The sequence below is a fragment of the Leopardus geoffroyi genome, chromosome B2, assembly GCF_018350155.1.
Source record: "Leopardus geoffroyi isolate Oge1 chromosome B2, O.geoffroyi_Oge1_pat1.0, whole genome shotgun sequence".
Lineage (NCBI taxonomy): Eukaryota > Metazoa > Chordata > Mammalia > Carnivora > Felidae > Leopardus > Leopardus geoffroyi.
This window is the reverse complement of record NC_059332.1, coordinates 63,461,032-63,486,835: the sequence shown is the minus strand read 5'-3', so window position 1 is coordinate 63,486,835 and position 25,804 is coordinate 63,461,032. Positions and strand designations below refer to the sequence as shown.

The following is a 25,804-nucleotide window of genomic DNA, read 5'->3' as shown; positions in this document are numbered from 1 at the left end:
TTATCTTTGTAATCCTGTTATTGTTAGAAAATATGTCTAATTGTTAGAGATAATGTGACAGAAAAAGAAAGTAAATAGTTTGTTTTTAAGAAAACCCATTATAAGTAATTAGTCTTGAAGTTAAAAAGCAAGATATATAGGAGTATAGAGGTGGAGCATGAGGGAGATCATTAGGATTGTTGTTAAGTCTTACATATAAAAGATTAAAAATGAAAGTGTCATACCATGTGGGGTGTGGGGAATTTACCTATTTCATTCATTGCTTTAGTTTTTCTCATATGAGAAATTATCTAATGAAAGTATATTAGACACTCTCAAGCCATGCAATTTGGACAAAACAAAAAAGGGACTAGTGCACCATTCTCAACATTAAATTAGAAGCATAACTCCTTTTGAATTAGTAATTTTTATGCCATCTCCGTTTTACTTTGGAAGGGTTTTATCTCTATGGCAACAACTGCAAAGAAATACATCATATTCATTTCCATCAGCTCCCATTGAAAATTATTTTAAGCCCATAGTAAGTTAGCAGTATAGTACACAAAAATTTATAACCATAGACCCAAGGATTTATTGATAAAAAGACAGAGGCAGGACTACTTATATAGTAAATCAGTCCCTTGACATTTCCTAGCTTGGGAATTATACTTAATTAGCATGTTTCAGAAATTTTATATCATTTGAGAAAAAAATAAATGACACTTTATAGAATGTGTACAGAGATATAAAAAGTGAAAAATTGCCAAAAGAAATAAAAATAAGAACAATTTAATTTTGGCAACATTTTACTCTGACATCATTTCCATTATACCAATAAAGCAAAATCTTCTAAGAAGTTAGAATTGTATTCTAGCAAAATGGATTTCTAAAACAAAGTAAATGAATTCAGACAAATGGCTGATAACAGAAGCTCTTGTAAGATACCATGGGTAATTTACAAAGGAAAGAAAACACAGATAGAAAGGCTAAATGAAATGCCTATACTTCACCAGATGCTTAAGAATCTAGCAAAATTCTGAAATTACAATAATAGATCTTTTCTTCTCCCAAAGCCCCACCTCCCTTCCACCTTTTCAGTTTGGCTTCCTCTATTTCTATATTTCTAGCTGCTTTTACTTGAGTGAGTTGGGCCTGCTGTCCATGAAGGAAAAAAGTAGTTATAATTTTACTTGCCTGAAAACGATGAACAATCTTGAGACCAATGCTACTTATGTTTTATTAAGTCATATCTATGCTGAAAAATTCTTTCTGTATGAGATAAACATGCATAGTGCCTTGACTCCTACTCTGTCCCCGAAGAGAGCACCCATGCCCCTCCTGTCTTCCAATGTGTCCTCAACGTAGAGGTGCTTACTCATATTCACACTTGGGTCTTGTCTTTTATTTATTATTGTTTCATGTCGCTTGCAACTTCAGTTTCTCCCTATTTGTTGATTTCCTTGCCTCAGTTTGTAAATGTACTCAATTAGAAAATAAAATGAAACAAAATGACAACAAAAAGCTTTTCCTTGACCTCTCCAGATGTGATCTTAAGCCATCCTTCTTTATACCTCAGCTTCTGAAAAGAATAGTCGATAATTCCCTTTCTCAATAACTACTATACTTTCAAGACCCATAAAATTTCATATCTGCTTCTGCACAGCACGGCTACTCTCAAAACCAGCCTTGTTCCAGATCACCAAAGGCTTTTCCTCAGACCCCATCCTCCCTAACGTCTCTGAAGCATTTCTAATCAGTTGGCTATCCCCTTCCTTTCAAAACTGTTCTCTTATTCCATTTCTCTATACAGTTGACCTTGAACAACTCAGGGGCTAGGGATGCTGACCCCTGCACAGTTGAAATCTGTGTATCTTTTGACTCCCCCCAAAACTTAACTACTAATAGCCTACTATTGACCAAAAGGCTTACTTATAACAATAGTTGATTAACACATATTTTATATGTTTTATATACTATATTCTTATAATAAAACCAGAGAAAAGAAAATATAATTAAGAAAATCATAAGGAAGAAAAAATACATTCACAGGACCGTATTTATCAAAAATCAATGTAATTAAGTGAACCTGCACAGTTCAAACCCATGTTGTTCAAGGGTCAAATGTACTTTTAACTTTCTCATTCACCTCCACTCACCCCTATATATAAATTTACCTTAATTTCAAGGTTCTGTCCTCAGTTCTTTTCTTCCTACAGTCTCTCCCTTGGCCATCCTATCTAGTCTGGTGGCTTCAGTTATCACCTATAAACCGACGACATCTTAACAGAAAACTCCGTCTTCTTCCTTATGATCTCAATCCAGGTTTTAAGGAGCTGGTACATTTCCATTTGCAGATCCTTTTGGCTACTCTAATGCTGTAGGCTTGACACTGACTCATCTCCAAAAGAATGTTTTCCTCTAGTATTTTCTACTTTGGTTAATGGCACTATCACCATTTCAGATTTGATACTTTAGTCACCACTTTTGATACTTAATTCTATTGCCTTGTCTCTGCTCATTCTGTTTCTTTGATATCTGTCCCATCTGGTCATTTCACATTATTTTTATAAGCATCACCTGAGCCTTTTATTACTTATTAATCACTTATTACTTATTACTTGGCCTTTTATTACTTATTGATCAGACTAAAAAAATAGTTCTATCACTTGCTCCAATATAAAACACACACATTCACACTATCTGTCTCTCTCTCATGGTGAGGTTATTATTAATCAGCATTTTCATCATGTCTTCCTTTCTCCTCAAAAACCATGAAGGGCCCTGCACTGGTAATGTTAAGGATGATGTTTATTCCACCTCTGGTACAGATGTAGGTGGTGGCAGACTTGGTGCCCAGCTACCACGGATGCTGGCTGCTAATGGCTTCAGTCTGTGCTCTTCTCCAGAGGTTTGCCTTAGTCTACAGGAACTGCCTTGCCTGGAGGTACCTCAGAAGTTCCTGCCCCTCTCCCCACCTAGTGTGGTCGGTGGGTATCCAAGCCTCACCCCGTACTCCAATGTAGGGATAAATTCTCTGGGCTCCAGGATACCTGGCGGGGTCTGGCTAAGAGTAGACTTCTGAAATCACATTTTTGCCTGTGGTCTTCTTCTTCCTTTTTCCGCTTCCCTCACTCTTACAGGTCTCTTCTGAAAATCAGTTACACAAGAACTCCATCTTAGATTCTCCTTTTAAGGAAACCTGACTGAAGTCAACTTCCATGGTACCTTACATAAAACAGGCACTCAAATGTTTCTTGAATAAATAAAATAGGCTTTCAGATTTCTCAGAAAGGTTTTTGTTCAAAATGCAGTTGCTTCTCTCAAAATAGGCATTCTCACTATTTTCTTCCTTTTCTAACTTTTTATTAATTAGCTCTTGTCTTGTCCTCTCAGTGTACAGATTTTGCTTAGGCTGTATTTATAAGACCTTCAAATTCTCTTAAAGATAAACTATAAACATGATCGAATAAGTACACAATTGAAGTGTTTAATTTAAATTTAAACATGATTTAAATGCATGCTATTAAAGTGTTTTTTGAAAAGGTGTGGAACATTGTATAAAACACATGGCCAATGGAGAGTGTGCAGTGACAGGCTTCAGTATGGCAGAAAGTATGGCACTGTTTTCTTCGATGGTATTTTGCTCTTTTCATGATATTTTCTGGGGTTAATGCTCTTTTTTTTTTAAGTTTTTAAAAATTTATTTATTTTGAGAATGAGAGAGAGGGAGTGAGTACGTGCAGGGGAGGGGCAGAGAGACAGACAGAGAGAATCCTAAGCAGGCTCTACACTGTCAACGCAGAGCCTGACGCAGGGTTCAATCCCACAAATTGTGAGATCATGACCTGAGCTGAAATCAAGAGTCAGACACTTAACTGACCGAGCCACCCAGGCGCCCTGGAGTTAATGTTCTTAAGTGGCATTATTAATGAATAAAATATTATTATTATTGAATGCATATAAATGGTGTGTGTTTATATTGCTGAATTTTATGTGCATATGAGGCATTAAATGTACTTTTAGATATTCTTTTTCATGGTCCCTTAATATCTCTGACATTGAAAATACTAAAAATGCTCCTTGCTAGTGTTCAGGTGTGCATAGTTTAGTTATTTTTGAATTACAAATGACAAATAACAACATAGTGGTCACAGCATATGTTGTGTACTGTTACGAATTTTAAAAGTACAATAAAAACACAGATATATACATGTACATGCATGTATGTGATTCGCTGAACAAGTTAAAAATGTCAAATAGATGTCAAATGTATCTATAACTATTCGTGAAAAAAAATATCCAAGTACAAGTTTACTGGTTTTTAAGGAAAATTAGGAAAAGTCAGTTCTAAGTTATTTCTAGAAAATTCAAGAACTACTCTGAATACTGTTATGCCAGATATTTAGAAATAAGAGTACTGTACCATTTGCTTATATTCCATAAAAGAGAAATTTCCAACTTTCTTAGAATTGCTGCGTCACATTTATTTTGCAATGTCTCTACTGCTCCCCTGAAAAGTGAAACATAACATACTGAGAAAACTAAAGTGCTATAAAATTAAGCTTGGTTTCAGAATCTGTGCTATCACCTAAGGTAACTCAAAATAGTATTTTGAGTTTTACAAAGTTGAGGTCTTGTACTGTTTATTATAAACATAATGCTGGCTTTCAAAGTCATTAGGCCATAAAAATGTTTCATGTTCCAAGTGTTTTGCCTTTCTGAAACTTATATGTTTATATTTCCCAAATTGATTAATAACTTGTGATTAATTCTTGGTTTTGGCAGTTGCCTTCATATATATTCACTGCATGTCAAATGGATAAATAACTCTGTACTTGACATTCCCAGTGGTAAATGTACCAAATAGCTACTAACACATTCAGTGTGATGTTCTGAACAATACTGATGCAGGAATATTAGCATACTGTCACTTTGGAGGAAAGTGCCTTCTCCTTTTCCATTCTCTTTAAGTGTTTCTATGACTAAGTAGTTAATATTTATAAGATTCTTTCATAGAACACCTGTCACTAGACTGCATTCAAAGTGCTCCTGACTTAATCTCGGAACATACCTGAGGGCTAAATTGTGATGAAACAGATAAATTTAGATTAGAATCTTGAACGATTTGCCGGAAGTCACAAGTTAATGCAGTCCCACAGCTGGAAACAGAACAGCTCTGTTCCCCAGATCCCCACTGAGCAGCCAGTGCTTGTTCCCAGCTGTTGGTGCAGGATAAACAGGGCATGGGCACAAAATGTGTATTCTTTACAATGTGTGGAGACCAGAAAAGGACCAACTTACCTCTCTACAGTTGTCCCTTGTAATGTGTGGCCTTAATGAGAAAAATACATGGCTTTGGTCAAATTCTCAATATTCTCCATTTTAAAGACATGGAAATCCAGGTTTTGGATTGGAACAACAAAACAGACAGTAAGGGCTTCTTATTATACGGAATAAAGAGATTAATGGCCTGAAGTCTTGAAGAATTATTGAATGTTTCTGGACATCAGTTTCATTATCTGGTGGACTGGAATAACACCATTGTTCCCTTTCAGCTCTAAAATCTGACAACTGGATGTCCCTGAAATGGGCCCCAGGCCCATACACTGAAGCAGCTCCCTGTCTCTATGGGCCTCAGGGAGATGTGTCTCCAGTTTAAAGGAGGCCCCATAAGTTGTCAGGCTACTTACGCAGCAGAGACCAGTTCTTGGGTGTATTCACATAAATAAATAAGCCATTCAGAATCAGCACTCTGTTTACAAAATATGAAACATTTCTCTTTATTAATCCAAATAACAGCTGATAAAGCTATTCTGTTACAATACAAATGGTGTCATTTGGCCCTTTATTTAAATGAATAAGGACCTCAGCTTGCTGTGGTTTAACGACCTATATGAGTATTACTGGAATTAAACCGTTGGTTACAATCTCTTTTTCTTGTTATAGCTGTCCCAGAGCACTTTGTGAAATCTTCTGCTTCAAGTGCACTGTAGAGACTCATTAATTAGAGTGAAGTTTACCACAATGGACCATTGTCCATTACTGTCATTAACTAGCTGTGATACCGATCTAAGGGGTGGCCTGTTCTCATAATGTCTGGGCTACATCTCATGCTATGTCTTTTTTCACCTGTTTCTAATAAGACTGAGCTAGAAGTCTCCCAAAGTCTTGTTTCTTTATCTTTCCCACTAGTCAGAGTGTGAGGCAAAAGTAGAGGAGTCCTGTCCGTGCTACACAACTACCTCTTTGTAAGCATTTGTTTGACATTAACATATGTTAGCCTCTTTCTCTTCTTCCTGCCTTACTCCATTGCTTCAGCAACTACATTTGATGCAGTTTTGGTGGACACCAAACCAAACTGGAGTAAGCAGGAATATCTGAGTGGCACAACACTGGGAGAAAATTGTGAAGTACAAATTTTCAGATAAAAGAGACCAATGTCATTCCTTGAACTTCTTTATCAAAGTTCTCTGAAATTCTGATTCTGTATCTTGAGGAGCTTCTAACGGACAATATTAGAAAATCTCACAAGCACTAAATCATACCTTATTATATGATCAGTTGATGAAGTTACATGCTATTGGGACTTCATCAGTCAGGACAAGCAGAGGAAATTAATATGCAAAGTAATAAATGATACACTTTTGCTACTAGAAATGTATCATATAATAAAGGTAAGAAGACTACTATGCTGGTATATTCTATACTGATTTCCCACTTAATCTCTGAAATAGGGTATAAAATGATGAAAGCATATAGATGACTTATATTTACTTATTTATACACACATATAACATATAACACTCAAAGCACATAAAAAAGAACTGAATAAAGTCAGATTATAAATGTAAAAAATCTGTACATAAGATATATAAAGATACAGATATTTATAATGTTTGAATGCTTTATATTCCTAGTAGAAATAGTACTTCAGACCAAAAGAATATAAATGAAAGCAAACCATCATACGATTTTTATATGGTAGAATTTGTATTACAGTATATTTTTTTCTCTCTAGGTGGCTATTTTAACTCAGTTAAGAGTTTTCTCAATTATATAATATTGACCTCCTATAAATATTAATTTTAATAGCCTTATAGGTAAATAGGGGATAACTAGATAATTCTAAATGGTAAGTGAGTTTCTAGAAAGACAACAAATAACGACACAGAGAGTAGTATCAGGTACTGAAACAATGGTGATGGTTCCCCAAAGTCTGCTATGGAGCTCTGCAAATAGAAACACAGGGATAGGGTTGCTTGAGTGGCTCAGTTGGTTAAGTGTCTGACTCTTGATTTTGGCTCAGGTCACGATCTCCTGGTCAATGAACATGGTTTGTGAGCATGTCATGAGTTCAAGCCGTGAGTCGGGCTCTGTGTTGACAGCCTTGTTGGGATTCACTCTCTCTCTCTCCCCACCTCCCCTGCTAGCATTCTCTATCTCTTTCTCTCTCAAAAATAAATAAATAAATAAATTTAAAATATAAGAAATGCAAGGATAAATGTAAATTTGATCATTTTTATCCTCTAAGTTTCATATTTGGTTTTGTACAACCGAGTAAGATGTTGGGGAAAAGTTGCATAGCCCATGGAACCCCTAGGTATACAATTTCCCAGTTACGCATCTAAAAATGTCATATAGGATCTAAAATGGTATTTCTTGGAAACTCTCAAGGTAATCCTTAAGAAGATATCCTTAAGAAATTTCACAGGAAGTAAATGGAAAAAGATGTCATTTGTATAGTCAGGAAGTTTAAAACATGTGCAACAAACATGAAACATTAGTTGTAGAATGCAGAACCTCTAAGATGTTATTTACAATATGTATATTTACATATTTATAAATGGATCCAAGCCAAAAAAGGTGATTTTTCTCCCCCTATATTTATGTTCTACCTAGGACCAGAATTAAAACAATTATTTAAAAAAAAGTTGACTTTTTCCTTATAGCAATTCAAATTCTTGGTACAAGGAAACCAGCAATAGCATTAGTGAGTGAGCAGAATTATGGATACACTCATTGTACATTTTAAAGGTCAGTGTCAGTTTCAATACTGAAGACAATAAGAAGACAATCTTATATTTCTCTCTCATCTTCATGTGCAACTAAATTACTTTCTGAAGCTGAAAATTCATCATTATTCATTCTTTTCTCTATAAGTCTCCTCCCTAAAATTCAAGCCCATGTAAAATAATTTAATCTCAACTACAGACTATTGTTAGTGGTTTCTACCAGGTCCTGAACTCACGTCATCGGAACTATGAGGTAATTCTATGGCTCTGAAATTAGCACTGTGGAATAAGCTACCCTAAAAAAAAATTTTTTTTACCATAAAATTTCTGTTCAGGCTCAAAATTAGAACCCAGCAATAAAAAATGAAAGAGTGAGGTGTCATCTTGGTCCAACCAAACAACCTCTATTTGGGGCAGCAACTAGCTGACTCACCAACAAAATGTTTTTTTCAGAGACCTAGAGTGATTTCTTTAAAAAAGTCCATGGTAGTTTCATGCCAACCGTGAGATGACTATTCAGACATGCACTTAATGTGATTAAAATGGAAAAATCCAAGGTTACATTAAAACAGTAATTTTTTTATGTTTTGGGAGGTGCTATTAAGAATATTAGGAAATTCTGTAGGAATCTACATCTTAGAGGGAATTTTTATAAATGTGAGTTCTTTTGAGATATATCATGTGAACTTCTATAAACATGCTTAGTTGTCTGAAATACTCTTTTCACTGAGATACTTTTCTGGGCTTCCATTCAGTTCTTGTCTTTATCTCTCTATCGGATTCCCTATTGGTGCCTCTCCTTCCTCAAAATTCATCCCCTTTTACACCTTTCTTGCAATTTTTATTTCTTTTTTTTTTTTAATTTTTTTTTCAACGTTTATTTATTTTTGGGACAGAGAGAGACAGAGCATGAACGGGGGAGGGGCAGAGAAAGAGGGGGAGACACAGAATCGGAAACAGGCTCCAGGCTCTGAGCCATCAGCCCAGAGCCCGACGCGGGGCTCAAACTCACCGACCACGAGATCGTGACCTGGCTGAAGTCGGACGCTTAACCGACTGCGCCACCCAGGCGCCCTGCAATTTTTACTTCTAATGCTCTCTCAATTATTCAACTGAAACTTCTCTCTCAGCTGGCACCAATTCCAGCCACCTCTTCTTTTATCCAACATCTTTCCTCTGACTTTGTTCCAAATTTTAATCCTATTCAACCTTCCATGCATTCTGAAATGCTCTTCTGTTGACTTTTTGGCCCTGCAGTATCCTGGTACCCTAACCTGGCCCTTCTCTGACCTCACCAGGGCTGAACATCCTCTTGGCCTCCACGCTGTTCTCCCTTACTTCTCTCTGACATACTGTCACCTTAGGTTTAGGGTCAATGCTAAGCATTAGTTGAATTTTTAAAATTGTGTTAATCTATAAAGGATGTGAGACTTAAAAATGTGGCAGCCAAATTTTTTACTTCTAAGACTTCATAAAGATTACAAAGTAAAAAATAGATATATAATGGCATATGACAGATTCAAAGAAGAAACTCAGGAGGTTAAGAAAAAAAAAACTATAAATCTCAGATATATATTGCCACCAAACATTGCTGAGGTTAAGAGAAGCTTTTAAGTACAAGAAGCATCCTGTGACTATATTTTATTAAATGAACACTTCATAATCTAAGATTTAGCAGCTTAAAGGACAGTGAAAAGATTAAAATGAATTAATAAACATTTGAAACAGAATTTTGGTGTGGTACTTGGAGAGAAACTAGTGTTCTTATTGTGCTTACAGAAAACTGTACACAAAGGGTTAAAGAGAAAAAGAAAAGGAATTTATCAATCAGAATCTGTATGGTTTAATAAAAATAATAATAGTAATATTAACATGTTTCAATGATGTTTGATATTTTTCAAAGTATGTGACATCTATATTTGAAACTAACCATAACTGTGAGATATTGGTAAAGTAGAAGCTATTAGCTATTTAACCATTGAGGAAAACCAACAAGTCAATTATTTGTTTAAAATTAAATGTTCTATTTTCATTAAAGACATTTATGCCCAAAAGTAAAGTGTATAAGACTGGCCACATATTTTATATGCCATTGCAATTAACTTAGTGACAGCCAATTCCTTCCTGGTCAAACACCTATAAGCAAAATATAAGAGTTTTGTTGACAATGCATCATCAAAAAATAAATTTAAATTCATAGATTTTTCTGTTGTTTTCTATTGCAAGCATCAGTGAAGTGGGAAAATGGTCTCTGTTTGTAGAACATGTGTATGTAAGTATGTGTGTATGCATACACACACATACACATACAAGTACATTAGTATCTCTAAAAGAGCTGAGGGCTACCTAACTCTTGAGCAGAGAAGAAATGGTAGCACTAAGATGGACCTAACTGCAAATATGTAAGAATGGTCATTTCTTTAATTTGCTTCCATTTTAAGTAGCTTCAAAGCAGCGTAAGTTGTGGAGTGTATTTGGAAATAATAATTTGTAAATGTGGATAATGCCAATATCTGTTCCAGCTATTTTCCTCAATAAATACGGCACTTGTGAAAGGCAGCAATAATAATGACAAGCCATGCCTAACGGTATCCATAAAATTCTATTACATTCTTCAGTTTCTGACACGTTACTCTTGATAGAAGATAAAAGAAAAGTAATATTAAGTTATTGGGACTATACATATTTATAAATGGAGTAAATTTGCATAAGGTAGTGATTAAACTTTATAATTTGAATATGTTCCTCCATAATTATCCCAAAGAATACATAAGTTTAATCTATTCTTTAACACACCTTCCTCTGAAATGCAAGCTTTGATAGGGTACAATTTTAATTTGAAGCATTATTATTTTTTAAAAGCCTCATTTGAATATTTTTTTTTCATTTCAGCAAGTATCTGACAAAGGCTCTCATAATTATCTTACAAGCCAAATTAAGAATTGTGGGTGGGAAAGAGGTAGAGTTGAATGTATTTGTACATGATTTAATTATCATGCCACAAGAACATCAATGATAATCAAGATGGCAGCCATTGCTGGTGTTATGTGAACTTGTCAGCTTCTATTCTGTTCAGGATTTATTAAAGATTTGCATGAAGACTTAGAGGATAGGTTTATCAAATTTTAAGGTGATATAAAGCTGGGAGCTATTTCACTGGAAAGAAAACTAATAGAATGACATTCGAGACCAAAATTCAGAAGATAAAATGTAATAAGGACAAAGATCAATTCCTACTCTGCAATTCAAAAAGGCAACTGAACAACAACAGGATGGATGAAAATCTGACTTGGCAGAAGTTTTCATTAAAATAAAAGAGAGGGAACATCAAACTGACCACATGTTTGTATAAATCAAAAGTGTGATATCACTGTCCAATTAAAAATTTGTTAAGAAGATGGATCTCATGTCAAATGTACTTACCATACACATAGACAACTCTGCCATGGGAAGAATAATTCAAACATAATGCCTTAGACCTCACCTCACCCACATAGCTCCATAATTTCCATCTCAAACAATCTACAGAGTATACATTTTTGGGTATTGAAACTAAATCTGCCTATTATTTTTCTACTTTATTGACCTACAGTTGGAAAAATTATATATAGTTAAGGCATACAACTTGATGATCTAATCTACATTGTGAACTATTCGCCACAATTAAGCTAATTAACATATGCATCACCTCACAGATAATCACCCTTTTTTTTTCTTGTGGTGAAAACAGGTAAGATCTACCCTTTTAGCAAATTTCAAGTATACGATATTAATTATAGTCTCTTTGCTGTACATTAGATCTCTAGAAGTTATTTATCTTGCATAACTAAAGCTATACACTTTGACCAACATCTCCTCTAGCTCCCTCATCCTAGCCTCTGGTAACCACCATTCTACCTCTGTTTATATGAATCTGACATTTTTGGATTTAGACATATAAGTGAGAACATGCAGTATTTGTCTTTCTGTATATCTGGCTTAACTCACTTAGCATAATGTCCTCCATATTCACCCATGTTATTACAAATGACAGGATTTCCTCCTTTTTAAAGACTGAATAATATTCCATTATGTGCACACGTGTGTGTGTGTGTGTGTGTGTGTGTGTGTGTGTGTGTGTGTGATCACATTTTCTTTATCCATTCACCTGTCAACACATGTTTAAGTTGTTTGCATATCATGGGAGTGCAAATATTTCCTTGAATTGCTGGTTTCATTTCCTTTGGATAGATACCCAGAAGTGTAATTGCTGGGTCATAAGGTAGTTCTATTTTTAATTTTAAGAAACCTCCATGCTCTTTTTTACGGTGGCTGTCCCAATTTACATTCCTACCAACAGTGCACTAGGGTTCCCTTTTCTCTGCATCCTTACCAACACTCCTTATCTCTTGTGTTTCTGATAATAGCCATTCTAACAGGTGTGAGGTGATAGCTCATTATGGTTTTGATTTGCATTCCCTGATTATTAGTGATATTTGGCAACTTTTAATGTACATGTTGGCCATTTGTATGTCTTATTTTGAGAAATGTCTAAGTCAGGTTCTTTGCCCATTTTTAGATTGTGTTACTAGGGGTTTGCTGTTGAGGTGCTTGAGTTCCTATATATTCTGGATATTAACTAGGGGGGTATAATTTATCACTCAGTTTCCAAGAAAGGAGAGAGGTTAGAAGGAAAATGTCCCCTGGATACTGAACATAGAAAATAACTCAGAAACATGGTCCTAGATGCAATTAGACATCTTGGCCATTATGTGAGAAAACAGAAAAAGAAGCTTAAAAATTAACTTCACAAGGTCATTTCATTTAGCCCTCTGCTCCCAGTGGTTTTAAACACTTAAGGCAGACTCAAAAGCCCAGATCTAGAGAAATAATTTTTTATTTTTCTCCCTAGGACTACTTAAAACTTTCATCAGGTGGATTAATGAACTCCTGAATAGAGAGGGGCTGGAGATCCAAAGGGGAAACTATAATTGTATATACAGGTGTTGGGAGTAGAACTCAAGTATGCTACTTTATAAATAATTTTTAAATATCAGCATAATTCCACTTATTAGCCATGTATCCTATCTGAGTTGTTTAAAACCTTAGTTTCTCTATAAGGATGATAGTATTTTATACTTCCTAGAGCTATTGTGAGAAATAAATAATGAAATAATACGATGAAGCATTTAGCACATTATAGGTAACCCATAAATCTTAGCCATTACTCACAAAAGTTTTCCTTTTATTTTCTTAGCCATCAAAATTTACTAATAAGCCTTTTTGTGTTTACTAAACTAGCCATTGGGCATAAAATCTAGACACAGAATTTTTTAATTTTGATTTTTTCCCAAATCAAATCTTAATTGTCCCACCAAAAAATATAAAAAACAAAAACAAAGGAACAAAGCCACTCTAGTAGAAGGAGTTAGTTTTAAAAAATACACAGAAGCATCGTCTCAATCTTAGAAGTATATGGTCAATAGTACCGGGCATACTTGCCACATTTTGCTCTGCCCTAAATAAGACCACACAAGTTCAGTCCCATTCCTGATATATCCAGAAAGTCCATGAGTATTTTCTGGGAATTATTATCAGTGTGTTAGGAGTTAGGAATCCACATAAAAGAAAGAGTTAAGAGAAATGGGATTTTATTGACCTGATAAAAGCTAAACCTTGGTAAAATATACCACTGGTTCCCAAATATTTGAAGGACTCTAATACTTGAGGCAAATGACTTATTTGCCAGAGGGCAGACTGGAAATAACAAATAAAAAATGACTAAAAGAGATTTGGGGTTAATATGCTGGGACAGTAAAAGAGAACATGGGATTTAGAATCAAAAGCCCCCAAATCCAGTCCTGGTTTTACTTTTTATTAGCTCTTTGACTTTAGGCAAGTCACCTAAACTCTCTGAGTCATACAGTCCTCATAAATAAGGTAACAAAGTTAATAATAATAATTGTATGAGCAAGCACACATAAAATGTTTTGAGACTTTAAAATGATTTGAAAATGGTAATAACAATAAGCCATAAGAATGGGGTATCCCACTGCTGAAAATATTCAACTGAGCCTGACCCATTATCACTGCAGGGGGTCCCTTTACTGGAGGAAGATAAGACTAACTATTTCAAGTACAATTTTTTCACTTACTACACATTTTATCTCAAAGGCAGTAAACAGTAATGAAAGAAGAATTACAATGCATCACTAATGTCAATAATTTAATTCGGCTAAAGACTGTAGTTAATGTCCACAATCCTCACAGAATTCATGAACAGGCTGGAACTCCACAAAGATACTCATCAACTTAACTCTGCAAACATCAGCTTAACTCAAAACTCCAAAGTATGACCAACGTGTCCTAGATCAAATTACGGTTAATTCATTTCACCTAAACTATGTCTCTACATTTGTGCTGCCAATCTTAAAAATATATAGAACTTTCTGGATTGTAAAGGCTCTGTCAAAATCTCAAATTTCAGCCTTTGGATAGTTAATACTCTTCTTAGGCCCACCTGCTTGCTATATTTTGGGTTTATTTTTATTAATGTTCGGAAATAAGTGAGCCCTGAGACAGTAATGGCTGCCAGTTGTTCCAAGTTTACTTACCCTCTGACCTTCTTTTCCAGGTGGACCTTGTGGGCCTTGTATCCCCAGGGAACCCTGGTGTGGGGTGGGGGTGAAGAACACATGTTAATAGACGGTTTCAAGTACAGTTGCCTCACAAAGCATGCTGTGAAAATTAATACCTACTTTATTGATTAAGCAAATCTTTTTAAATGATTTGAGTTTTTCCAAAGTTAGACTCTGTAATATATTAAAAATGGTAAGTTCTTCGGTGACTGGCTTATCTTTGGAGTTAACTTCAGAAAAGAAAAAAAAAAAGGCGATTCCAAATCAGGTGTGAGACCAGTGTTCACTTCAATAAATAAAGACTCCCATATGGTCAGAACTATGTTTCACCGAACTACCATAAATAAGTAGTAACAATATTTTCAAGCAGGGAAAAAAAGTCTCTTTCTATATTTGAACTCTATAAATACAGCCACACTTTTCGTTGAGAGTAGCTCTGTAAGTATCCTCTGAGAAAACACATGGTTATGATGTTGGCTTCAACATATGTCTCTTCATAGCATTTAATTTTTAGTATCACAGACATTATTTAACACTTTCTCACAGCTTATCAAGAGGCAGAAAAGTAATCTTTTTTTCAGGTTATAAAAAAAGGCCCAGGAAATCCCAGGTGCTGTTAATCTGCAGATTAAGTCTCCTGATTGTCAGTTACTTTTATACGAGAATTCTTACTCAACATGAAACTCAAAATGATCATATGGCTATTTTTTAAAATTGTCAGTAATTATTGCCTCTTTTAAAGTTTCTTCTTAGCTCTCCTGATGCTTCCTTCTTCCCTATTCCATCTTTTAAACATGAGAGTTTAGGCTTATTTTCTTCTCAGTGCTCATTACCTCCCCATGATCTCATGTACTGAGGGCTTTGAATATTCTAGGCCAGTGACTCCAAGGTTTATAATCTAGGTTATTTTCTGAGCTGCATATTCACATATCCAACTGCCTGTTTTTGATACTCACTCTAATATCTCACAGGCATCTGAAACAGCACATCAGACGCTGAACTTAGGACCCTCTCTCCCAAACTGGATTCTCTTCCAGCATTCCCCAACTCAGTAAATCCACACAACACTCTGCTAGTGCTCATGCCAAAAATCTAGAGCTCAACCTCCACACTTTCCTCTCTCAAATCTCTCTTTCATATCCAATTACCAAGTCTGGTTGGTGCATCTCCAAAGTATATTTGGAACCATCTATTTCTTTACATCACAACAGCTCCAATGATTACTTCTTGCTTGCTCATCTGTAAGAACTTCTCAGTTGAACCAGACACCAACCTCCCCAACCTCCACATCACAGCCAAACTGATCTTAAGAGAACACCTGACCTTCCCTGACTTTCCACAGGAAGGGATGAATGTCTTGGTTCATCAGTCCTAAAGTGCCTTATACTTGTCCTTTAAACTCCTTATCATAAGTTCATTTAAATGATTGCTCAGGTAATGAATTCACCAAGCTTTAAAGATAACAAGTAGAATCTGTGTCTTATTCAATACTATGTGCCTATTAATGTCTGAATGAAAAAATTTATAGTGGGAAATCAATTTACTTTAATAAGTTTTGGGGTAAATCCAACAATTTTCAAAGGGTTTTATAAATATTAATGATTAACCTATCATACATTTAATGCTTAAATGGTTTGGAATAAATGGGAAATCTAATAATTCATATTCAAACAAATCTGAATTTACCACCATTCCAGAAGAAACCGATTTGTTACCTAATTTAAAAAAAAATCATGATACATTTGTACATTATGACCTTTTTTCTTTAAAAGCTGTGGTTAATTTTAAACTAAAATATCAGATGTGCTTGTGATGACCTATAATTACTTATTATATGTATATTCATTTTTTTACAGAAGAAAATTAAGTTTTAATGAATGTCATAGTGTGCATAATTTCACCATCTAATTTTATTTGAAATAAAAAAGTTATAAACATATTGTAATTTTTCATTCAGATAGCTTTCATTTGATTAAAGTTGTCAGTATTTAATATAAATTACTGTAACTCATTTTCAAAAAGCATTAATACAAAAAATTCTGCATGTATCACAAATCCTCAGTGTTTCCTCAAATCTTTCTGATTCCTTCCAAACAAAACACTAGTAAAAAGTATGTATTTATTACTTTCATTTCTTTTATTTATTCTTGGAACAATTTAATATCATAGGGACATATAAAGCCTATGTTTTATTGATTTAGGGAGGAATAAAAAACAAGGAATGAAAAAAGTGATCAGTTCTGTTCGATTTTTTACAAAAAATACCTGCCAAAAGATATATAACAGAGGAAAGCTGGCTAATTAGGCCAACTTAAGGATGGCAAATTATAATGTGCATAAGCAAAACAACTTCTGAAATCCAAATATACCAAGTATTAATTACAATGTAATTACAGGGAGTTGTGTCATTTTTTTATAAGAACGACACAATCTTGGCTTTAGATTATACTCCTTGCTTTTACCCTTAGGAAACTATTATAATTTCATGAATAGTCAAACTTATATACAACATTTTTGATATCTATACAAATGTTGACAGCTCTTTCAGTGTTTTTCAACATGAGATACTAAAACATACTCACACCAAATATTCATCAAGGGAGTACAATTAAGTCTGAACTACATATAATCAAAATTGCATTCCCTTTACTAGTTGGAGAAATTGTATAACAAAAGCCTACAAAAATGCAAAAATATTAAACTTGATTTGGAATGGATTCAAAAATATTTATGAGACCCTTTTCTGTGCAAAGTCCAAATGGTACACTCACACACATAAGCTCACTAGTATGCCTCCTGAATGTTCATGATTCTGAATCCCATGCCCCACCCCCACCCTATATTTGCTAAGTCTAGAACCCAGATAGATTTTTGATGAAAAGTTAGGGAATTATTTTTAATCTCCAATGGATTATTCACTATTTGGATTATCCATGACCAATTTTTAATCCTAGCCACATTACATTAATGTTCAGAATATGTGGGGGCTGTCTTTATTGAAAGTAGTTGACATTAATGAAGAAAAATAATATCAGTATTGTCATTAGTAAAACATAGGTCAATCAAGTATAAAAAAATTATATTTCTTCCCCAAATAAGAAATTAAAATTTGGGGATGATTCACTATTTGCAATTATCCAGTTTACTACTTCGTTCGTTTAGTAAATTCAAACAGTGAATTTGCTGATCACTTACTATTGAAAATTATAGATATATCTAAGCTCCAGCCTACTTAAACTTGGGTGGAGCTCACCATTTGTCTCAGACCTTTTGCCCAATTCTTTCTTTCTCTGGCCTTGTAAATGCCATTATGTGTGTACTTTACTTACTCTTATTTGACTATGAGTCCTAGAGGACAGAGCATCATTTGTTTTCTATCCTCTACCACACTTATAGAAGAGACTCAATATATACTTTGTAAATTGCACCATCAGGAAGAAAACACCAGGATGGAATACTGGGTGGTGGTGATAGGAATCAGATTTCTGGTTGATATCTAATCACAATTATTTTCAAAACTTGAACTTAAATACATTGGATAACTTTCTATCTTGTCTGTATTTCTCATCTAAAGTAATTCAATGATCTGATGTCTAAGAGTAAAATGGCCTTACAATTCATGTAAGAATTAATTATTTACCTCTTCTTGTATCATCTCCATTATGGAACTTATTTAAATCTTCAACCACTATTTGATATTTTGTAATTTAAACCACTTTTAAATTAGAGAATCATTATTTTATGTATCTTTGTGTACATGGCATATTTGTATAATCTGTGCATTGTTTTCTTCTTTGATTTTATTTGCTGAAGAGTAATGCCTATTTATTTTTTATGCTTTTTTCATCTTAGTCTGCTCTGAAAATAACCGTAAACTGGATTATTCCTAATTTTTCACGAACATAAAGATTTGCTTCTTCTCTGAAAGAGAAGTATAAGAATGTATTTAGGATATTCATGATGTAAATATCTGCATATGTCTACATAGGCATTCATTCCTTTTATTTTTTTTTAATTTATTTATTTTTGAGAGGCAGAGAGAGAGCACAAGCAGGGAAGGGGCAGAGAGAGAATGAGACACAGGATCTGAAGCAGGCTCCAGGTTCCGAGGTGTCAGCACAGAGCCCAATGTGGGGCTCGAACACACAAACCTGACCCTGAGATCAGGACCTGAGCCGATGTTGGACACTTAACCGACTAAGCCATCCAGGCGCCCAATTCCTTTGTTTTTTTTTTAAGTGGATTCCTGGACATTAAAAATGTTGACAGGGAAAGGAATTCATAAGGCTGTTGCCTCTTTTAGCTAGACTAAAACTATGTAAAAAATAGTCCAAACTAGCTAAATCATTTTAAGTTCCAGTGGACAGCTATTATAGTGTGTTACATTTCACATAGCTCTCTCTGGACAATCTGCTATTTAAGACAGTCTAGAGCTTATCATTATGGAAGCCCATGTAAATATTTAACTGAGAAATTACTTAGAATTAACTGGTTCAGAACAGAATTTTGAAGTGTTTAACAAATACAGTAAATGTTTAGTAGAGTTAATAGGGTAGATTAATTGCATTTAAACACATTTTCATTTGTGTAGGAGGCAAGATATATTCATAACTTCTTAATCAAAGAAAGAAGCTGAAGTAAAAAAAGGAAGTTTCATTTTGAAGTATTATTTGCACTCCCTTGCCAGGGATGTTGCAGAATATATGATACCTAAAATGTATTTCAACAAAAATGTTATGCAAGTAAGTGTATTTTAACTGTTATGATTATTGCTTTAGGATATGCTTCATAGACTTGAAACATAAGATTAAGCAGAATCTTCATAGATTCTTAAAATACCATGAGAGCATTTTCTGTCTTTCAAATAGAGTGTACAAAATTAAAATGGAAAACAGAGTTTATCCGTCTTTATAGAAAATTTCATGCCTTTAATATGAGAACAATGGGAACAAATTTTATAAGCTGGAGACATAAGAACAAAAAAACAAAAAGCAAATTAGTGTAAATGTAACAGACATATAGTCCAGTCATGGGAAATGGTTTTCTCATATTAGTTCTGAGAAGTGGAATTCAAGAATGTTTATGTTAATAAATTAAAGGAGTGACCAGTTTTACATCATTTCATAAATTGTCATGACACAAGAAAGAATTTCCCTTAGGGCATGTAGGTATTCAGAAAAGGTATTTTATGTTATATATAAAAACCCTAACATTTTATCATAAGCAGTTGTCAGTACACACTAGGAAACAAATGTCTTTGAAATAAAAAAAAAATAGAATTTCTTTCATACACTAAAAAAAAATGCACTGACAAACCTTTCCAATAATACTGACAAGAGAAGAATAAGAAGAGCTGTCACTAGAAAAAAAAACTATAAAATATTTGTATGGACAGGAATGTTTCCATCATTATCAGTTATAGTAAACAGGTTCCATACTTGGATGGACAGTTTTATCTTATCTTAAACAATTTAAAAAAGAGGTTATTTGTAGTGCTTTCAAAATTTAACAATTTCATTGGAAAGCCTTGCCAGCATTTTGGACATGAGGCCAATTAATTATGATTGCTCCATGTGGTTACAGAGATAAATTTTAATAGTAATCTTTTTCTATGTTTTCTGAACTGAGAAATCACATCTCTTTTTATTTTTTTTTAAATATTTATTTTGACAGAGAGAGAGAGAGAGAGAGCAGGGAAGGGGCAGAGAGAGAGAATTCCAAGCAAGCTCCATGCTGTCAGTGCAGAGCCTGACACAGGGCTTGATCTCATGAAGTGTGAACCAAAATCAAGATCTGAGCCAAAAATTGAGTTTGACACTCAACCAACTGGGCCATCTAGGTGCCCCAAAAATCACATCTATTTTTTTTTAATGTTTATTTTTGAAAGAAAGACAGAGACAGGGGAGGGGCAAAGAGAGGGAGAGATACAGAATCCGAAGGAGGCTCCAGGCTCTCAGCTGTCAGCACAGAGCCTGAAGCAGGGCTTGAACTCATGGACTGTGACATTATGACCTGAGCCAAAGTCGGACGCTCAACCGACTGAGCCACCCAGGTGCCCCTCACTCTCTTTTTATATGTAGATTCTGAAATAGCAGGTTTTTAGTAACTTGATTCAGCCATGAACACTAGAAATATAAATCAAATAACAGAATTTATAGTCTGTGAATCTGGAATGCTGTGGGACATCTGTACTACCCATAAACTTTCCTCTAACAATGATTTTTGCCCCTATTATGAGATATTCTACTTTGTAAGTTGTATATATCCTCAGTTCCTTTCCACTTTGAATATTATCTCGCACAGCATTTAGTAGGCACTGAATGGCTGAATGACTGAAAAGATTCTGATTGTTTACACTTCTCTTGGTACTTCTGCTGAGGTGAGAATATTAATTACCATAGCTACCGAAATTCAAATTAAAAATTTATATTCTTCATACACAAATGCCACTTGATACCAAAATAATCCAAGTTATTTTTAATTCTTATGTGGTAAACTTGCAAAATAGATGTTCTACTTCTATTTGGAGGAGTTGCCCTTCATTAGAGAAAGAAATATAAATTCTATTAATTTATCTCATATTGATGAGGATTAAGTACTTTTTGAAAAAAAACCAACATGAACTGAAGAGATTAAAGTATCTATACAAACCATTAATTAATAAGAAATAGAACCAATCAAATTATTTAAAATGCTTATGTCATTTAAAACAATGTAGTTTCAGGGCATCTGGGTGGCTCAGTCAGTTAAGCATTTGATTTTGGCTCAGGTTATGACCTTGCGGTTTGTGGGATTGAGGCCCACCTCAGGCTTCACACTGACAGCAAGGAGCCTGCTTGGAATTCTCCTCTCCCTCTCTCTCTGCCCCTCCCTTGCTCGCTCACTTGCTCTCTCTCAAAATAAGTAAATAAACTTAAAAAAAATAAAATAATAGTTTCATATTTGGTAATTATTCTTGCCTTAATTGACTTGTCACAAATATTTTCATATTTTGTTAATTTCATATTTTTAGATTACTTGACTATGAAAAACTTTATGTAAATTTGCTTTATTTCAGACCTAACCCAATAATGAAATGGTTTGATTTCAGTTATCTCAAGGTTATGTTGACAAGTAGGCTGATGGTCTGTCAAATCCATTTGTATCATCTGTCTTAATGATTTATGTGAGCGAGAATATGATTGATTCAGTGTTAATGATGAATCTGATCATAATAACAATCTGTATTTTTGGACTGGCTTTGTCATAGTTCACTGGCCACATGGGAGACATGGTTTCCCTGCAGAAAAAGGAAAAATCTATACATAGGTTGTTTTTAAGTGTCTTCCAGTAACTTCTGGGAATGGACAACATCATACAAACATAGTACCAAATTTAATATCATGAATAGCTTTTGCATTTGGGCGATGCAACATAAGTGACAAGACTGAAGGAAATTTAATCTAGTAATTTTGGGATTAAAACATAAATCAATATAGAGATATTTACACACCACATGAAAGACCTAGGAATTTAATGCAGATAACTGTGAAGATGGTTAATACAGTATCAGACTATGTAAGTGACAACCGATTAAGGTGGTAGACACCAAACTTTTAAGAGGGGGAAAATGCTCTATAGTGTAGAAAGAAATTTTAGAAACATATTACTAACATACATTGACGACTTCTCTGTTTAACTTCTTTCCACTGGCCTTCCTCCTTTCTGCCAAGAGCATCCATTTCCCTCAGGATGATTAAGATCATAATAGTGTAAGTGTAAAGACAATGGAAGAGTCGATGTTCAACTTTTGATAACTAAGAGCTCATATAAGACAATAGTCTGGAAGCTAGGCTCCATTAATGGAAAAGTGTCAAGTACCTCATCATCATACATCAAGAGATATCCTCATAGATCACAAAGTTTAACCATGTATCACATGGCACAGAGGAAGGAGCAGATAGAGGTTGTTTCTGCCCAACCAGAAAGAGAATTGAAAACATGTCCTTCCCTTCTGTTTCCTTGCATGAAGAGTTTCAGGAGAAGAATGGTGTATTAATCAGATATCAGTACTCCTGCTTTACCTCTTCTTAGGAAACCAGGAAGAAGAAGAATTCATAATGCATTGTATTTTTAATCAGACAATAAGTGAAACCTTTATAATTCTGATGGAAATAATTTCCAACCTAGAATTCAATACCAAGATAAACTAGCAATCAAGTGTGCAAGTAGAATAAAAAAATTTTAGACATGTGAAATCTCAGAAAACTTACCTCCCTTTTTATATTTTCTTAATAATTCACTTGAAGATGCATTCACATAAATTAAAGAGTAAAACCAAGAAAGGAGATGATGGTAAAGAAAATTTGGAATCAATCCAGAAAAAAAAAACAAAAAAACAAAAGGAATCACAGAATGAGAATTTTGTAGTTTTCATGGAAAGCTAGTGGCCAAGAATGGAGTAAAAGGTCTTAATGGGACTCTTCCAAATAAAAGACTCAGTGACAGAATTTGAAAACTATGGAGGATAAGGGTGCCAGGGTGACTCAGTTGGTTAAGCATCCAACTTGGGTTCAGGTTATGATCTCAGGGATTGTGAGTTCAAGCCCTGTATCGGGCTCTGTGTTGACAGCTCGGAGCCTAGAACCTGTTTCAGATTCTGTCTCCATCTATTTCTGCCCCTTCCCCACTCATGCACTGTCTCTCTTTCTCTCTCTAATATAAAAAGATAAACATTAAAGAAAAAAATAAAAACATGGAGGATAGTTACAGGGCAAACAGAGAGATAATTAGAAACACCAGAAAACAAAACAAAACAAACCACAACAAAACTATTCAATAAAAGAAAAGTACACTATGTGGCTCTACAAATACTGATGTGTACATAGTCATAAAATTGTGAAAATTTTATATTTTTTAAATAAAAGTGATACTATAACTTGATTAACAAATCACTTGTGGTTAGGCATCTAGATTGTTTCATTATTTTACTATTTCAAGCAATGCTGAAAAAATAGCCTTGTACACACATTAATTTCATAAATTAATGAGACTATCTGTAGTTAAAATTTGAATAGTTGATAAACAACATCAAATTGTCCTCCAAGAAACTGTATCCACATACATTTCCCTCACAATGTATACGTGTTTTTCCACATTTTTGCCCACATACTGTACTATCAAACTTTTTGACCTTTGCCAATCTTTTTATTGTGGCGAGAATATTTATTTATTATTTATTTATTTATTTATTTATTTATTTATTTATAAATGTTTATTTATAGAGAGATTTATTTTAGAGAGAGAGAAAGAGCACAAGCAGGGGAGGGGCAGAGGGAGAGGAGACACAGAATCTGAAGCAGGCTCCAGGCTCTGAGCTGGTAAGAATATTTAACTTGAGGTCTATTCTCTTAACAATTTTTAAGTGCATAATACAGTATTAACTATAGGCACAATATTGTACAGTGGATCTCTAGAACTTATTAATTTTGTGTATCTGAAACTTTACATGCACTGAACAACAGCTCTGTAATTTCTCCCCCCAGCTCCTGGCAACTATCACTCTACTCTTTGTTTGAGTCTCACTATGTTAGATACCTCAAATGAGTGGAATCATACATTATTTGCCCTTCTGTGACTGGCTTGTTTCACTTAGCTAATATCCTTCAGGTTCTTTCATGTTGTTGCAAAGGGCAGGATATCATTTTTTTAAAGGCTCAATAATATTTCATTATATATATACACCGTATATTTGTCCATTTACCCATCAATTGACATTTAGCTTGTTTCTGTATCTTGGCTATTTGTTATAGGCGTATGAAAAGATATTCAACATCAGTAATCATCAGGGAAATAAAAGTTAAAATCACAATGAAATATCACTTCACACTTGTTAGGATGGTTACTTTAAAAAAAACATAAATGTTGGCAAGGATGTGGAAAAACTGGAACACATGTACCCTGTTAGTGGGAATGTAAAATGGTGCAGTGGCTATGAAAAACAGTATAGAGGTTACTAGAAAAATTGAAAATGTAACTACATATGATCCAGATATCCCACTTCTGGATATACATACAAAGAAATTGAGACCACTGCCAATATTGTAAGGGAAAACTAATATCTCAGGGGCATTTTGATTTATATTTCTCTTATTGTGAGTGAATTTAGATAAATTTTTATATGTTTTTTTTTTTTTTTAATTTCAACGTTTATTTATTTTTGGGACAGAGAGAGACAGAGCATGAACGGGGGAGGGGCAGAGAGAGAGGGAGACACAGAATCAGAAACAGGCTCCAGGCTCTGAGCCATCAGCCCAGAGCCTGACGCGGGGCTCGAACTCACGGACCGCGAGATCGTGACCTGGCTGAAGTCGGATGCTTAACCGACTGCGCCACCCAGGCGCCCCAAATTTTTATATGTTTAAGAGCCATTTTATTCTTTCTTTTATATAAACTCTGTTTACATCCTTACCCAAGTTTTAAAAACTGGATTCATATATATGTATGTGAATTTCAATATGGGAATTGTTTGTGTGGCCACATTTACTAATTTTTTTTATATGGGTAAAGTAACTGCATTGTCTATTTACTAGCTTTTTGTGGATGTTAAGTGAGACAAAGTGTGCTGACAGTTTTTATATTGACAAAAAAGGCATCCTCGAAAATATTAAAATTCTGAGACTTAAGTATATCTAAAAGTTAACTCAATTTTTGTGGAAATTATATTGCAGGTCAATGAACAAGTCAATCTATATACAAATATTTCTTTAAACACAACCTTTTAGAAACGGGGGTCAAACATTTACCCTATATAATCATATCTATTTTATATACTGAATAAGTTAAGGCTGTGTCAGTGTAACTTCATTTCAGTGCAAGTCTCATTAATAAGATTAGTCATGATGTATTACATAGACCCCCACCCCCGGGATATTATTCCCACGTCACTTTTCAATCTGCTGGGTTTGTAATATGATGTTTTTTCTTCATATGACAAAACTGTGATGTTCTCAAAGCCAGGAACAAATGCCTTAATTTTCAAACTACTAATCAAACACCAGAAAGTTGTCATGAAGGTAAATTACAATTAATGTTTTCTTAATATTTCAGTGAAATGGAGCAATCAGAAAGTTACCTCTGAGTTACTAAAAAAAGAGTAGTGTATCATGTGAACAAATCAATATAATTTGAGAGCCAATGTACAAATATAAAGCTATA

At 34.3% G+C, this 25,804-nt stretch overlaps 1 protein-coding gene across 2 annotated transcripts in view; it reads right to left on the bottom strand.

Annotated features, from left to right (window-relative positions):
- COL19A1 (collagen type XIX alpha 1 chain) overlaps positions 1-25,804 on the bottom strand; it is a 349,939-nt gene that overhangs the window by 137,448 nt on the left and 186,687 nt on the right. For both annotated transcript variants that reach the window (XM_045498677.1, XM_045498678.1), the window contains exon 16: positions 14,585-14,638. In XM_045498677.1, coding sequence (XP_045354633.1) covers positions 14,585-14,638 — 54 coding nt within the window. The remainder of the gene's footprint in view (positions 1-14,584; positions 14,639-25,804) is intronic.